The sequence below is a fragment of the Phalacrocorax carbo genome, chromosome 13, assembly GCF_963921805.1.
Source record: "Phalacrocorax carbo chromosome 13, bPhaCar2.1, whole genome shotgun sequence".
Classification (NCBI taxonomy): Eukaryota; Metazoa; Chordata; class Aves; order Suliformes; family Phalacrocoracidae; genus Phalacrocorax; species Phalacrocorax carbo.
The window spans coordinates 6802931-6820239 of NC_087525.1; the positions used below are offsets into that span (position 1 = coordinate 6802931).

General features: G+C 39.1%; 1 protein-coding gene across 6 annotated transcripts in view; it reads left to right on the forward strand.

The window, feature by feature from the left end:
• CTNNA3 (catenin alpha 3) overlaps nucleotides 1-17309 on the forward strand; it is a 556373-nt gene that overhangs the window by 451560 nt on the left and 87504 nt on the right. For all 6 annotated transcript variants that reach the window (XM_064464726.1, XM_064464725.1, XM_064464727.1 and 3 more), the window contains one exon: nucleotides 970-1121. In XM_064464726.1, coding sequence (XP_064320796.1) covers nucleotides 970-1121 — 152 coding nt within the window. The remainder of the gene's footprint in view (nucleotides 1-969; nucleotides 1122-17309) is intronic.

The window sequence follows — 17309 nt, forward strand, 5'->3', positions numbered from 1 at the left end:
AAAATTATTATATACTTCAAAATTTGCCTGAAATGATTCATACTTAAGGTATTGGTAGTGTTGCTTTCATGTGGTACGGATTTATGAATTATGCAGCATGTAATTGTGGAGGAAGGGATGGAACCCATATTATATTTGCATTTGAAACCAACATATTGCCTGAAAAAAGCTTCTGTACCACAATGTGTATTTTACTCATACTGAATATTACAGAAGTTGAGTTCTGTCCCTATACTTTCCATTTTTCCTTTCTCTTCAGTCTCCAAGTGACAGAAAATGAGTTGCTGCAAATGAGTTTGATCTGTACTTGTTTGAGGTCCTTCTGTGTGTGATGGATTTTCCAGCTGCGTTCTCTCTTCACTCCATATTCTGTCCATTGGGTTTCCTTTGCATCAAATTGATGTGAAGGATCAAGGGAGATATAGTGGTACTGGGTCAATTTGCAAAATAAGGCCATGCAGCACCGGAGGAATATTCCCAGGACATTCTGGGTAAAGCACAGGTTAATATTAAACTGACTCAAAATTTACAACTTATTTCAATCAAACAAGGTAAACTGCCATGGTAAGTCCAGGTTATAATTGTGGGACATCTTAATTTGGAGAATAAGCATCAGTCTTTTGGTAATTTTGTCTCCATTCAGACTGAAAGCAGATTCTGAAATAGTAGGAGTCTGTTGAATAGTAGTTCCAACTTTGAGCCACATGTAAAACCTTCTTCTTCTTGTTGTAGTCTATAACCATTCACGGTTTACATGCTCACCAAATGCATTTTTATCACTTTTTTACAAAAAAAAATATTATTTAAAAATGTGTTCCCACATAAAACTAATCATGTTACTACTATAATGCTTGCTTTTATTTTAAATAAAATTTTAATCAGTGTGGGGCAATTTGCCAGAAAGAAAAATTACATGTTTTATCCTTTTTATGATCACTGAATTTTGTTTGTGTTTTCTTTTTAAAATAGTGATTCCAGAGTTCATTAGTCAAGTAAAGATTGCGTTGGAGAGCTTAAGCAAGAACACAGTGCATATGTTTGATGATAACCAGTTTGTGGACATTTCTAAGAAGGTGTATGATACAATTCATAACATCAGATGCTCAGTCATGATGATTCGGGTAAGTTTTTTATTTGTTCATTTAATATTAATTTCTAATACAGTTTGGGACATCAGGGCATTTTCAGGGGAATTTAGAACTGTGTATGTGAACAATGCCCCTAAGCTCCTATTCAGATTGAATTGATCTGGGAAATTTGGATTACAATGAAACACACATGATTATACCTCAAGAAGGCTAGAATTGCATTGAGTACCAGATCAAAGTATTACATAAAAATGTGTTTTGTTCTTTAAAAATATTTATTTGTTTGGTTGATAAAGATCTTAATTCACTTCATTAATTACCCAGTTGTGGCTACAAACCCAAATCTGCTTGTAGTTCTTCAACCTTAACCTTATTTAGTGGAGTGGAGGAACAGAAAGTATGTTCAGGTGACCCTAATAATATCTTGCTGAAGTTTTGTCAGCTTCACAGCAGCAGACTTAGCAGCCTGATTTCTGTCACTCTTACACAATCATAATCAATGTACTTTTCCCTGAGTTTTTCCTGAAGTTCAAGAAAATGCTTCAGAACAGCTTATTTTTAAAAATGGAAACAGAATTTTGTCAGATGCAGAATTTCCCCCAAATATCTTCAATCCCATTTCAAATGATATAACTGAGATGCAATATCTGTATGTTCAGCGATTTTAAGTAAAACTAAACATTAATGAAAATGTAGATACCGCTTTCAAAGGAAAGTAAGAAACAGATTCCTCTTTTCTTATAAATATAAAAGCATATTAAAGGCTAGTTTAGTCAGCAGGTTGAGGGAGGAGATTCTGCCCCTCTGCTCTGCACCTGCAGTGCTGTGTCCAGCTCTGGAGCCGCCAACACAGAAAGGACATGGACCTGTTGGAGCGGGTCCAGAGGAGGCCACAAAAGTGATCCAAGGGCTGGAGCCCCTCTCCTGTGAAGACAGGCTGAGAGAGTTGGGGTTGTTGATCCTGGAGAAGAGAAGGCTCAGGGAGAGACCTTATTGCGGCCTTTCAGTACTTAAAGGGGGACTATAGGAAAGATGGGGACAGACTTTTTAGTAGGGCCTGTTGTGACAGGACAAGGGGTAATGGTTTTAAACTAAAGGAGGGTAGATTCAGACTAGATATATGGAAGACAGTTTTTACTCTGAGGGTGGTGAAGCGCTGGCACAGGTTTCCCAGGGAGGTGGTCGATGCCCCATCCCTGGAAACGTTCCAGGTCAGGTTGGACGGGGCTCTGAGCAACCTGATCTAGCTGAAGATGTCCCTGCTCACTGCAGGGGGGCTGGACTAGATGGGCCCAAACGTCCCTTCCAACCTAAGCCTTTCTACGATTCTGTGATCCTAATATGGAAAATGTTAGTAAGTCTTAACATATTGCAGTGTGTAAGTTAAACAGTCCCATTAGGAATTCAAACATGCAGAATCTTTCAGAAGTCTCATCCTGATTGCAGTTGTCAAGTACGAAACTGTGTATATACTGGAGAGGTCCTGAAACATAAAACATCTTGCCCATAGCAGGAGGAGTTTATGTGAGTTGGGTTTATCTCACAAAACAAACCAGATTGAGGCCGATCCAATGTTAGGTCTTCTGATAAGTTCCTTTTTCAGTGAAGGTAGGCTAAGAGTTTTGCTTAGGGCATCTCCTTTTTTTTTTCTAGATTTGTTAAGCTTCTTTTAATGCATGGATTGCTTGTCCTGCCTTCCCTTAGGGGCTCAGGGACTCTTGCTTTTTTAAGATTACAAAGTTATTTCTATCTGTTCCTCAGTGAGATCAGAGTCTTCTGTGTGTCCAGTCTGCTTGGGCTTGAACTCCAGATGATCGTGACTGACTATTCCTTTATAGAATTTTTCATTTTGGGAAATGCACTGAGGAGCGTAACAAAGCTTCAGTCAGTTTCTGCGAAGACGCGGACACTGCTCCGCAGGAAACTCCGAGTCCTCTGTGATGTGTGTATGCGTGTGGACAGTCACTCAAAGAAGAAAAGGATATTATATCCCCTGTGCTTCTTTCTGAAGGATGAGGGGAGAATTCTTTCATGTGAAGAGACTGTACATATGCATAACGCATAGTAAGTGCACAGAATACCTGTACCGAGTAAGTGCATAGTCCATCTGTAAAATTGTAAGTCATAAATGGGCAGTGTTAGTAAGATGATTTCTATCAGTGCCATCTTCCACTTTGGCTTAGCAAGTGCAATTTGACAAGGCAAGAAAAAACAAAGTATCAGAAATTACTTTGTTGGCTGTACCTGAAGCCTTGGGTACAAAGAGCAGATACTCCTTGTCCTCCTCTGAATTGCAGAAGTTATGTCCAATGGTATAAGAGCCTGCCTCCATCTGTACCCAGCCTCTCATTATCCTAAACAACGTATGCATTTGCCATAGAAATCAATGTGGCATGAAATGTATTCAGCTCTATTTGAATGTATTTAACAGCCCAGCAGTTGCCGAGTCCTGACAAAAGCTCAGGAGATCAAAAAAAAAAAAAAGAAAAAAAAATTATTTCATTAAAAAGGAGACTTGCAGCTTTCTACTTTATGGATACTATTACTCAGGCACTGTCACGAGAAGGTTTTTTTGAGGTTTGGTGAAATGATAGTCAGGTGCTCCACCATCCCTTAGAGATACCGACTGCCAGCACGAGAGAGTGCTGAGGAAGCCCTGGCATTCATTATTGAGTAAGGGTGTATTTGCATTCCTAATTAGATACATCCCAGACAATGCCAGTTTCATTTCAATCTGCCTGTTAGAAGCTTTAGTAAATCTGGTGGTTATTCAGATGTATGCTGTTACCACAGCAGCCAAGGTGAGGAAATAAAAGTGTTTCGTGGCCCACTTATAGGGGCTTACTGATACAGTGCCAAAGAACAAAGTGTTGCTGATTCCAGGGGATCACAAGACTGAATCAGGGAAAGAAATTATTGATCAAAATATAATTGAGAAGTGTAAATGAACACGGACACTGATTCACGGGGGGGCAATCTTTCAACATCAAAGTAAAAGCAGAAACTCTCCAGGTCAGTTCCTAAGGAAGGATTTCAAGCATGTAATTACTCAGAGAGAATCTTTTTAAAAATAGATTCCTAACTGTATAACACTGCGAAATACTATTGTTAATGCAAATTATCAAATACGCTTTTCAACGTCCAAGCTTAACCATAGATACATAAAACATTCATTCCATTCCAGCAGGTATAATGTGAATAACATGTGAGAGCAACTAAATAGTGGAAGGTGTGCTGCACTGATGGGCTGTAACAGAAATGCCTCTGGCAATGCAGGGTGCTTCCCTTAAGAAGCTTTTCATTGTTTCACTTGCAAGGATTTATTTGTCCAATGGTAGCTGTTGATTTGAAATCATCAGGTATTTGATCCAGGGCATATAGTTGCATGTGCTTATTAGTGTCCAAATTCCTCAGTCCTTTTTTGACTCTTGAAGCATCTCATTTTTTTTAAATTGTAGAGGCTTTGGAAGTTTGATTTTGCGAAGAAACATTTGTGCATTATCTGCATAGTGTTTTCATCAGAATATTGCTGTAACAGAAATAGATTAGGGTAGAGAGGAGACTTAAAGACAAGAATTCTGCCACAGGAAGTAAATTGAAAAGTCAAAGGAAACGGGTTGACAGTTTTTGAGAGAATATGTGTTAAATGTTGCATAATGTTAAGACTGATGCTAGAACTTCTTTAATAAAAAGGAGCTTCTATATGAAAGTTTAGTTAGTTGAAGAATATGAGACAGCTGGATCGAAGGAACAGCTAATAATATCCCATTAGGATATTAAACACAGTGGAAAGTGGTAGTAATTTCAAATGAATAATAACTACTGATAGCTGAAGCAGTAACAAAGTAATCCTAGCAGAAATACACCAAGAACAGTGGAAGAGAATTCACCAAGTCAAAGTTTCATGGAATTCTTTGTTTTTATTGGAGGATAAACAGGTGAACTACAGTGAGTTTTCCAGAGAGGAAGAAGAGGGCAAAATATTCATATTCCCTATTCAAAATGCTTTTACTACTCTTATGTTCATGGAAGCAGTGGAGGAGGAAACTGTGTTCCCTAATTTTGTGAGAGGTGGACAATTTATATTGAGATTGTAGTTCTTGCCTGATACAGTGCATCATTGTGATGCATTTCTTAAAAATCCTTACTGCTGAGTGTGTTTTCCATATGCTGTTTCTTTCAGAATTCTGGGATGGAGACTATAGGTTCCCTCAGTGTTTATGGTGTTAGGCTTTTTGAGTGTTTCTTTTGCAGATTGTGCCTTTATTACCTTTGAACAGCCATTCTCTGCACCATGTTGTACATGGTCTCCAGCCCCGGCTCCCCCTGAAAACTGAGGCAAAGGATTAATTTGGGGTTTCTGTCATACCTAGATACTTTTATTTTAGCTAGATCATCACTACATCCCCGTTCCATTAGTTATCTTCCCGTTTCTTTAGCTAATAGTCTTTTGCTGTGGGTTTTAATTTACTTGGCAAAAAAAAAAAACCCTCAGCTTAGATATATATTCAGGTGTCTACAGCATGACCCTTTTTAAAATGTTTTGGGTACTTCAGAATACCCTTGGGATGGGTTCCTTTTTCCTCTTTTTGTTGAATTCTGGGTCGTTTTTCATTCTGTTTTAAATAAATTTAAGGGTTTATCCATAACAGAGCTTGTGAGCTCTTCAGTACACTTTATTTCTCTCAGTAAGAGACATCACAGCAGACTTTGATCTCTTGTATCCAGCAGAGTTACAGGAATTTTCAGAACATGGACTTCTTGGAAAGGAAGATAGCAAGTGGTGCAAACCTTCCTATCATCCTGTTTCTCTTTCAGCCAGTTAATAACTGTCTAGTTTAAATTCCACCTTCGCTTTTATTAATGACAGAGTTATCCTACAGATGCAGGGTTTTCTACCTGTCTTTACTTCTGTAGTAGGAATGAGTTAGATCCTGTCAGATGCAGGCAATAGCGCACATGAATCGAACCTCTATTTGAAAGCTAGAGAAAACAAAGCAAAGCAGGGAAGCAGTGGAGAAAAAAGACATTTACTGCCGTCTTATACTTGTTTGCTTTTTCGAGAGAGCCCTGAGACCTTGTGGGGAGGAAAGACAAAGAACAATTCATATAGTCTTGGTAAACTTAATTGTTGTTAGTCTGAAATTTATGAGTGATGCTAACTCATTACAAATATATATTGGGAAGTTTGTTAAACACCTTTTTCTTCATTCTTCCTCTCCCACACCAATTGCATGAGAGAAAGAACTTCTGTAGTTAGGAAGCTAGTTGGACACGCACCTTTCATCAGTTTCTTGCCATTTCTGACCTAAGTAGGTCAGAGCTCACCTTTCCTTCTCTCAGCTCCTTGTCAACTTCCCTGGCAGAAAGCAGGGACTTTCTCATGTATTTTCACTTGTGCGCTCTAATGCACTAGGCTTCTGATATAAATATAGTTAGTACTTGCTATGTTGTCATCTTTTTTTAACCAGGAGAGGATTTTCTTTCCTTGTTATGTAGGAAAAAATATGCTGGTTGTTACCAAGCAGATGTTTCCATGCCCTACTTCTTAAAATGATGCTTTCATTGCTTATTCTGTCAGTGCTGTCATCCGCAGAGTGGTATAGCCAGATGCAGTGTGACTGGAAAAGAATATAATATCTGATGTCCTTTAATAAAGAGCCTGGAAGTAGCATGTGTTGTCTGTTAAGGATAGTTGGACACTTGTTCCTTTTTCAGGGTTTTATCCCAAGTCACATAAAAGGTGTTACTGGGGAATGTTATGCTTGTGCTGCACAAGCCAAATAAGAGGTGATGTAATACCATTTAGTGCCATGACCAAATATGCAGACTTGCAGGTAAAAGCTTCCATCAGCTGTTTGTACCTGCCATATTACTTGGCTTTTTAACATCTCGAGTCAGGATCACCAGCCCTGAGGTACCATTATGGGGAAAACGTCACTCAAAGCACTGTCCCACAGAGGTTACATTTCATATCTTAATTCATCAGCGTACATATTTTCCAAAAATATCTATGTTCTTTACCTCGCAGTATAGGGGTGTGGGAAGTCATCTCATGTTGTGGAAACACATGTTTATATTTACATCTGTATTAGCATCATAAGCACAGTCATTATTATTATGACTTTACCTTGCAGATGTCTTATCAAAATGCTCTGTACTGCAACAGTTTTGGGACACTGTCAGCGTACACTTCAATTTAACATGCTGTCATTTTTTAAAATGCTACTCTCCATTTAGTACCAGGCCGGTTTGTGTTCCCAAATAAATAAAGCCAATTTCTGTTTTCTGGCAAACAACTACACATATCATTTTGCTTGTATTTCATGTTTATGTACCATATAACAAACTCTCAAAGGTCTGATTTTCTGCCAATTTCATTAGTTTAGGGCCTTTTATATCTTCAACAAATCAGATGACCGTTCTGGTTCTCTGTGTAATAGTGTTGCTGGTTTTCTTGCTTTATAGAACAAAAAGCTGCTCAGCAGTGTATCTGTAAATAAAACCCACCCTCTTGTTTTCCTTGAAAGGTGCAACCTGTTTTCTTGAACATGTGGGCAGTTTGGTGCCCTAAGAAATACCTTTAGAGTTTGGAGTTGCCAGAAATGCCATAACAAGTACCTGTTCTTCAGAGTTGAGGTGTTTCCACAAAACTACTCTCTAGCAGAAAAACAGATTAATTTATTGCTTTTAAAAAGAAATGCTGTGTTCACACCTCAGGTAGAGGAAGGGAGACAGAAGAGGAAAAAGCGGATGCTTACCCTTTTAATCTCAGACATGGGGGTGGAAGCCAAAGCAAAGATACATTATTATTTCACCCAAGGAGGGATGGCCATTCTCCTCCCACATCTTCAGGTCTCCTTTGCTTAAACCATTGAATTAGAGTCAGCAGGGTAGTTGGGGAATGATAGATTTCTTTACTTTTTGAACAAAAGTTAAGAGTGGTTTTTGTGCTTCTACATTCCTGCACTTTCAGACTAACAGGTTTTAACTTTTCGGTTCATTGTATATCTTTCTGACTGCTGCCCCTGCTTCCACGCTCCAGCCATTTGCTCAGTTTTTACAGGGAGATTTCTGATTTTAGATTCTAGGTTCTTTTTACATATAAAATGAATAGTGGATAGGAAAATAAGTGTCCCCTTCATCCCCATATGTGCAATTCCAAAATTGTCCTTTTACATCCATGTACTATGTTATTCTGTACAGAGGAATCATCCTGTAGTACAGGAGTGTCAAAAGTAGATGCCCCCTTAACGCACAAGCACATATAGAATTTTCTCATTGTTTTACGTATATGGTGGAGGAATAGACTTTCTCTAACTGTATGTGTAAGCACATGAGAAAGCACTCTATATTGTCAGGCTACATCTTGCGTACAGGTCTGACAGGGAAGGTTTTCTTTCCCCTCCAACGCAGCAGCTCACATGTGCCATCCAGGTGGCTCTAGATATGACTAAATAGAAGTATTTCAAAGGAGTGCCAGGAACTCACCGCTTGGATAGTGCCATACTCAAGCCCATGGTTATTCTATGTTAACATATATTACCTTTTTTTTTATTATTTGAAATCCTTGTAATACTATTTCTTATTACTTTTTTTGTCCAAAATATTATGGTTAACTGGGCCTTCTTTCTAAACCAAAAATACTGCAGTGTCAGTTGAACCAAACCTTACTTTTCACTGTCACACATTTCACTTGTCTCACACGCTTGTCAGTGAGCGGAAAGAGAGAACAGAAACATACGCAGAGGATCACAGAAGGAAAGGACCTCAGGAGATCATCTGATCCAACCTCCTGTTGAAAGCAAAGAGATATCCAGGGCCCTGTCAAGCCAAATCTGACTTCACTGTTTTTTCTTTTATATATTAATGTTAAGACAGTAATGGAGAATTGATTGTGCAATAGTGTGTGCTAAATCTTATTTATCAAAGCAAGCTGCTTGCTACATTGCATGCAACTACTAAACTATAATACTTCTACCATTTTCTGCTATGCTTATGCCTGCTTCTTTACATTCAGCATGACTGTTTGACACATCTTCTCTTTTTTATTCTTTTCCCAGTTAAAAATATACTTTTCTTAAATCTGCCTTAGGTTTTCGGTTTGTAAAGCGTCAGCTAACACGAAAGATATTGTGTTGTGTTGATTTTAAAAAGCAAAGGGAAAAAAAGGCTTTATGGGTATATAACAAATATCTATAGACAAAAATAATGAATGATTTCAGAAATGCTGATACAGGGAGTAGGGATGAAAGTGTCAGCTGCATACTGTATCCATTGCAGCAGAAATGTGCAATTATCCTTCCTGGCATATCTGCATTGTCTTTGCCCAAGCTGTACAGCCTTAGGCATCGTGCAAGGCTGTGAATTAAGAACTACTCAGCAGCAAATACTACGTAGCTTACCATCAAAGTCTCTTAATGCTGCGGTTACTGGTTCAGACAGAGAAGACAGAAATGGATGGCATGAACAGTTTTGACTTACATACTCTTTTGGCTTTCAATTCTTGCCGGTTTAGGGATTAAATTTATTGTAACTGTGTCATATATGTTTATGTTTTTAATTGTTCATGAAATTATCCCTCTCTTTCAGGAAAACAAACTTTCCAGAATGATATGGTAGCTCTATTTTAGTGACTCATTGGAAACTTAAGCACAAGGCAGTATTTTTTTCTGGAACATTAAAATCTTTGCTGAGGGTTTTTTTTCTTATAGCAAAGAAAAGTGATTTGTATTCCTTCCTTGCCATTTAGTGCTTACTGTCTGATATAAATTATATTCCCAGAGAAATGGAAAGCATATTATTCTGTTAAAAGGGAAGGACTGAATTTCTGGAACTAAAACTGGGAGGCACAGCAAAAGTGTTACAAATCACAGATACTCTATTAAAATATGCATCCTGCCACATGGTTCACTGGAGTATGAGAAATGCAAGCTTGGAAACGTTGACTACCGCCTCTCAATAGTGTTAATAGCTCAGGCTATGGTTCTGATTTTGAAATCAGCCCTGTCAATGCTAGTGCCAGTTCTGGCTCAGAGGTCTTCATTGCTCAGTGTAAATCTGGCCATAGATCCTTTTTACTGATCATAATTGTCTGTACAGTCCATGGCCTAGTTGAAATTTCTCAATTGCCATTATTTTCACTGTGGAATCATCTAACTAGTAGGATGGTCTTTTTTTAGCATGTTGCAGAAAAGCGTTGAGATACATTACAAATGTATTCAATAGGTAATCGGACTTCAGAACTGTAATAATAATTATCTGTGTGCTAGATTGTGATCTCAGTTTTGGTGGCACAAGAATGGAGTAGCAGTGCTGTGGTCTGTGTCATTCCGTGCTTCGACACTGGTGTAATAATGTAAGATCTGGTCCTGTTGTCATGCGTGTCCTTGCTGATGCCGCAGTGTGACAGTGAAAAAGGTTTGGGAGGAATGTATTTATTTAATCCCGAATAGTTCTTTTGGTTTACATTTTTATAATTCCTTAGTATTCCATAGGTATATTTGAATTCAGGCTTTGTTGTTAGTGATACCTTCCTGGGTTTGGTTTTTTTTGGTTATTTGTTTTTAAACGTTGCTTCTGAACTTGAATCACACCAGATTATTTTCTTAAAAATTTGCTCACAGAGTTGGAATGCAGAGCTGATGAAGGCAAGTAGGCATACCAAGTAAGGAGGCATAGTAATAACAGGGAAACTGCCTCAGAAAAACCAGAAACCTTGAAAGAAAATTCTTTGGAGAATTTTTAAAAAATCCTCCACTGAGCTACTGAGCTTGATAAACGGAAGACAGTATTTTTAAGTACTGCTTACCTGAACGGATTCTGTAGAGGTTGACAAACCTGATACTACCTAATTACCTGGGAACCTCTGGGACTTACAGCTTGCTCTTAAAAAGAGAAAAAAGAGAGCCTTCATTATATTCGGTATCAGCAAAGTCAGTGTATATTGATACTGAAGTGTGGTGCAGCAAGGGAGTACTGTGCCTCATCTAGTGCATGGACTGTGTTGAAATTGCAGTTTTAGAGTACCATTCCTTCAGTGTAACTTAGCTATTAGCTTTTGAGGCCCTCTTGCTGTTCTCTATACCAAGTACTTTAGTTAGTAGAAAATTAGAGCAGTAACATTAACATAACATTAATTTGTTACTCCAGTTGCCTAGCGATCCTGGTGTCCATGAAGCAATATGCATGAAATGGTTATGGAAAATGTAAGAAAACATAGCTATTCAGCAAGTTGGACACAATTCTTTCTGAAAAAAAGAAACCTTCCTTTTTCCTAGACATGGTCCAGCATGAAATAGTGCATGAGAAATGACATGTGTCAGTTCAATTAGCCTTTGAAATATCCTGAAATATTAGTGTTCAGTCACCTACAAAAAGCTAACAACTTTCATGTTACTATATAGCAAAGCATATGCAAGTGAAATGCGGAGAATATAGAGTGGCCAGCAGTGTTTCCTCCACTGGGATCATGGCCAGCACAAGTAGGGGAATGTCATAATTCTTTCAGGGGCACTGAAATTCACTGCCTGACTCTGTGCAGTCTTGCAGAGAGGGCCCCATGCTTGACCACAGTAATTGGTGTCAGAGCCAGACGGATAACTGACATCCGTTGTTCTTCCACCTATATTTATTGTACTAATCATAGCACTGCCTTCCTTTTACCCTCTTCATAATCAGTGTGTAATTTGCTCATTGAGGAAATCAGATAAGCAGATGTCAGAGAACTCTACATTCTTTGTTTTGCTGATGTGTTATCAGAATGGGAATCGGTCCCTTTTGCCTTAGTGAGAAAGCAGTCTGGCATCTCACCTGAACATGGCATGCCATGCTATGGCTGTGAGTTTTGCTGACCCCACAGGGTTGTGCTGTCAAGTACACTCTCAAAATATTTGTGGGTTTGTGAAAACTGGATTCCAAATATGTAAAAAAACCCTAAGTATGAGCCTTAATTAATATTCAGCAAACAAAGAACAGAGCTGAATAATTGTTTGCTGTTTCAGTGAGGAAGAGCTAACCACAACAAGGGAAGGTAAACCCCTTGTAGCACACAGTTGCATGCTTGAAGTGATGTGAGATCTCACCAGTGCCCTGGACCTGTGAAAGTACAAAGCTCAGTCTGACTGGTCAGTGGCCAACAGACAAAAAAAGCTCGTCTCCTTGATAAGCAAAGCCAGAAGTAGAACTTACCCAGATTTTAATCAGAGCAGCACCAGTGCAAATTGTGGCTTCATTTGCCAGTGTTGGGGTTTGCAGACTAATCGCTTATTTCTGAAATTGAGCCAGTCCCCAGCAGAGATGAAACCTAAAATTGTGTCTGCCTAAACTTAGGCTTCCCTTTCCACTTCTCTGTTCCATTCCATTAATGTAGCCTTAAGCCTTCCATCTTACAGCTTCCACCGTCTCAGGCTTGACTGCTTGATTTGCTTTTTCCGTCTGTAGGAAACTCACAGATCGGGAAGCAGATGATTCACCCTAGTTGTCTTTTAACTGCAGAAGGGATCTGCATGAAGGGAGTTATTTTTTCCTGAATGAAAAGATCATCCTATGTGATAGTGTTGCTGCTATATTGTTGCTTGTTTGGGGTTTTTTGATATATGAAATTGCACCATGCATTTGTAGAACATACCAGCTTTATAATTCATATGAGTCTTTTCTCTCTATAAATTATTGTGTTTCTCATCTGGTAGAGTTAAATCCAGATGAAATTTTAGGCTGGATTTAGGTAATCAATAAAAAAACTTCCTTTTCTTCTGATATTTTCTATTCCAGAAAATTCAATAGCAAGTATTACCTGCAGCCTGGGTATCTAGAGATGGAATGATTCACTCTTACACAGTCTGTAGGATTTCCAGGTAGCTCAGAGGTTTGGCAGGCAGCTTTTACTTGGCATAGTTGGGTTTTAGGCTGAGAAACATCTCTGCTCCTTTTTTGTTTATTCTTGGGTATGTTGATGAGCTCAGAGATTTATCTACTGCCTAGGCAAAAAAGTTGAGAGCATTATTAATTGCTGAAAAATACCATCCTACCCAAAGAGAAAGTAAAATTATTGTCAGGGACCATTCGGCAACCAACATGAATAGCTTACTGTGGAGACATAGGTTAGCATTTTTTGAAGAATTGTGGTGCTATATCACTGTCATAGCTATGCATTGTCCTGCCTCGCATAGTATTGTTTGTTTGTGTCCTCTTCATTTCTTTTCCTGCCCCTCCTTTTTTCCATTCCTCTTCTATTTTCTCTCCTGTTACCTTACAGTTTGTCTCATGTTGTTTACATGCAGATTTACTTCTCATGCTTGATAGTAAGGTATTATAAGAATTGCCTTTTGTAAAGCATGAAAACTGGAATTCCCACAGGGTGCCAGTCTCTTTGGAAAAGAGCAACTAGTACATGAATTCTGATTTTTATCTTGGCTAAAATAAATACTGTAATCAAGTATGAAATTTAAAGATACTAAACTATGTATAGAAATTTTATAATACATTAATCCAATTCAAAAAGCCTTGTTAGAAGCAGGGAGATACACACTAAAAGCTGCCTTGGCATGTGGATGTAGATTAGAAACTAGATGTTTAAATACAAAGTTTGAGGCCCAGAGCCCCATGTTCACATGCCCTGAAGTCTACCTCAGTCTATGTACTTAGTAGTTTCTACACACCAGGAAGTCATTTGAGTGAGACAAAAATAAAACAAGTGGCACCATGACTTTAGTCCACCTCAGTCTCATTTCCGGAGTTAAATTCACCACTCTGCCACGCCTTCCCATACGAGACAAGGAAACTGCTGGCCAAACCAGGATAGGAGCCACCACAGCCATAGTACTGGCTGGGAATGCAGTTTAAAACAGTTGATGTTTTAGTGAAAATACTGTCATGTTCATGACTAGTAGTTTCCATTCTGTCCTGGGCCAGGTGACCTTGCTAAAGGCTTCAAAGATTAAAGGCAGTTCTGTGGCCTTGTACTTTCTTACAAAAAAGGAGCGTTTAGCCTTGCCTTTCAAAAACTGAACCATGATTGCTTTTCCTAGAAACCAACCAAAAAAAACACAACCCAAAACGACAAACCCAACCAAAACCAACAAACCCACTGCAAATGAAGCAGCTGATACAAAAGAAATCACCATTCAGCATTGGTATTCAGCGTTGGTGCAGCCTCACCTTGAGTACTGTGTGCAGTTCTGGGCTCCACCATTTAAGAAGGGTGTGAAGGTCCTTGAATGCATCCAGAGGAGGGCAACGAAGCAGGTGACAGAGCTGGAAGGAATGTCCTGTGAGGAGTGGCTGAGGACTTCGGACTTGTCTAGTTTGGAGAAAAGGAGGCTGAGGGGTGACCTCGTTGCTCTCTGCAGCTTCCTGAAGAGGGGAAGTGGAGAGGGGGGTGCTGAGCTCTTCGCCCTGGTATCCAGTGTGGGAATGGTTCAAAGCTGTGCCAGGGAGGTTTAGTCTGGACATCAGGAAGGATTTCTTTACCGAGAAGGTAGTCAAACACTGGAACAGGCTTCCTAGAGCGGTAGTCGGTGCCTCAAGCCTGTCGGTGTTTATGAGGCATTTGGACAATGCCCTTAATACCATGCTTAACTTTTGGTCAGCCCTGAAGTGGTCAAGCACTTGGACTAGATGATAGTTGTAGGTCCCTTCCAAAAGACATTGTTCTGTTCTGTTACATATGCTTCAAAAAATTGGAGTGAAATATATAACCAGGAAGCCGTTAGGTGGTATTTTTTTACTGTACTATTACATAGAATTATTACCAACTAATTAGTTGGGAAAAATGTATTTTACCAAAAACACCATGAAATCAAAATGAATCCTCATGGGAATGTAATGTATTTTTAACCTCCGGCAGAGCACGCCACTGAACAGTGGGCCATTGTGGACTGATACATGTAGATGTTATGGGCCACATCCTGCGCTTATGGAAATTTAGCAGCTATGTTACAATCAGTAAGCTGATGCAATTACTATGCTTGAAGGTCTGACTCATTAATTTGTATCACAGAGAAATAAGGTTTTGTCTATAAAATGTTGAAAAGGGGCAACAGATAAAGGCCATTCCACCATTGTGAGCAGCAGACCTCATTTACCCATCTCACTCAGCCCTATCTTGTTCATTATGTGGTCCCATGGTATGGCACAGTTCACTGAGCTAGTTATTTCCTGTCTTTTAACTTTTTTAAGTTGTCTTCTACCCTTTCCCCCCCATTTGGAACTGGATTTCTTATTTGTGAAAGTAAGCTTCTTCCCTTTTCTTTTTTAAATCTCAAGTTTTAAAGTCTCCTCAGACTCATCTGGATGTTTGCACCTCATTTCATCCCTTTCTCTGTTTCTTATGTTGCCTCTATCTGTATTGAAATACTACACTAAAAATTCTGAATGTTTTAGAAACAAGCACTAAAAAGTTAGTAAATAGCACTGTTGAGGTTCTCTGCAAACTTAATACACTGTATCTGAATAATGTATTGTTATATGACCCCTAGAGTATATTTAGCAAGCGGGTGTGTTTTTTCATGGTATCTCAGTAATTGACAATACTAAATCTTCTCGCATTGCATTAAATAAGTACACCTTAATATCCATACTGCTTGCATATATATGCATACTAATATGTTAGTGTTTCCATAAAAGAAAACAACAGTTTAAACCAAATCACAGAGCGGCAGGGTTTGGAAGGGACCTCTGGGGAGATCATCCTGTCCAACCCCCTGCTTGAGCAGGCACCCCCAGAGCAGGGGCACAGGACCGCGTCCAGGTGGGGCGTGAATGTCTCCAGGGAAGGGACCCCACAGCCTCCCTGGGCAGCCTGTGCCCCTGCTCTGGCACCCACACAGGGAAGGGGTTTTTTCTCACGTTGAGGTGTAACTTCCTGTGTTCCAACTTGAGCCCATTGCCCCAATCTAATCAATGAGTAGATTATGGTTTTTATTTAGGGTAAGAGAAGATTTTAGAGTGGATGATTGAAATGGTTCTGAATAGTTTACTGGGTGTCTGATCAGCGTATAAATTAAGGCAAATAAATTGATATAAATGATTAGAGTATCATTTAGGTGATTACTCTTTTCAAAAGTGATTTTCCTGTATGAATCAAGTATCTTTGTCAATTATGTGCAAAATCTATTCAATTGTCTAAGTCTGGTTTTTACATTACGTTTATTACAAGTCCCATTCTAACATTCTAAGTGGTAATAACTCCTACAACAGATTAACAGTAGTGCACTGCATTAATGACGAAATAACGCGCAATGACTGTTGGATGTTTTTTCATCTATTTCTCATGGTTTACATTATCTGATTAGAATTAATGTATCACTCGTATCAATTGCTATTTAAATTTGTCATTCCTGTAAAGACCTTACTCGTATCTGAACAGCAGTGTAATTTGTGCCTAACAAGGTATCTTTGCTGTTAAAAAAATCATTTGGTAGCAGTGTTCATAGACTGAATCTTGTATGATATTTGCTTCTGTTTCCTTCGTGTCCAGTTAAGTTCAGTAGTTCAAGTGCAGTGGTACTCTATCAGTACTGTTTCCTGTGCAGACCAGGATTAACTTCAAATAGTTCCTCGTGTTCATCTGTCTGACCTGTTCTTAGAAACATCCACAGCTGGAAACTCCCCGGTGTCTCCAAGCAATCTATTCTACTCCTTCAATACCTATAGAAAGTTGTTGCTAAAACCCACCCCACGTGTCTCCTTATGGCAGCTTAAAACACTTCTTGTCTGGTCGAGGATGTGAAGAACAGGCTATCTCCTTCTTCTTGTTTCTTGTATACTTGAAGACTGTTTCTTTTTGTATCATGCTCATGCTTGTTGCAGTCCTTTTTTACAGCTGGTTTAGTTTACCTCCTTTTGGAAGTGTAGGGCCCAACACTAGATACACTACTTCCAGTGGAGGCCTCAGCTCTGATTTGATTAGAAGGCTTATTTTATACGGCTTGCTGACTTCGTTCCTGCCCATACTTAGAACTATCTGGTTGCCTTTATTTTCAAGAATGTGTCAAATGCTGTTTCCTATTGAGCCTGTGATCCACTGTCATTCTTAATGCTTTTCTGTGGAGCTCCTGCTTATCCCCTTAGTTCCCATCTCTTATTAATACAGTTGATATTTCCTGCCTAAATTCAGTACTTTGCATTTGTTCCTACCCTTCCTTCCTTCCTTCCTACCCTTCCTTCCTTCCTTCCTACCCTTCCTTCCTTCCTTCCTACCCTTCCTTCCTTCCTTCCTAC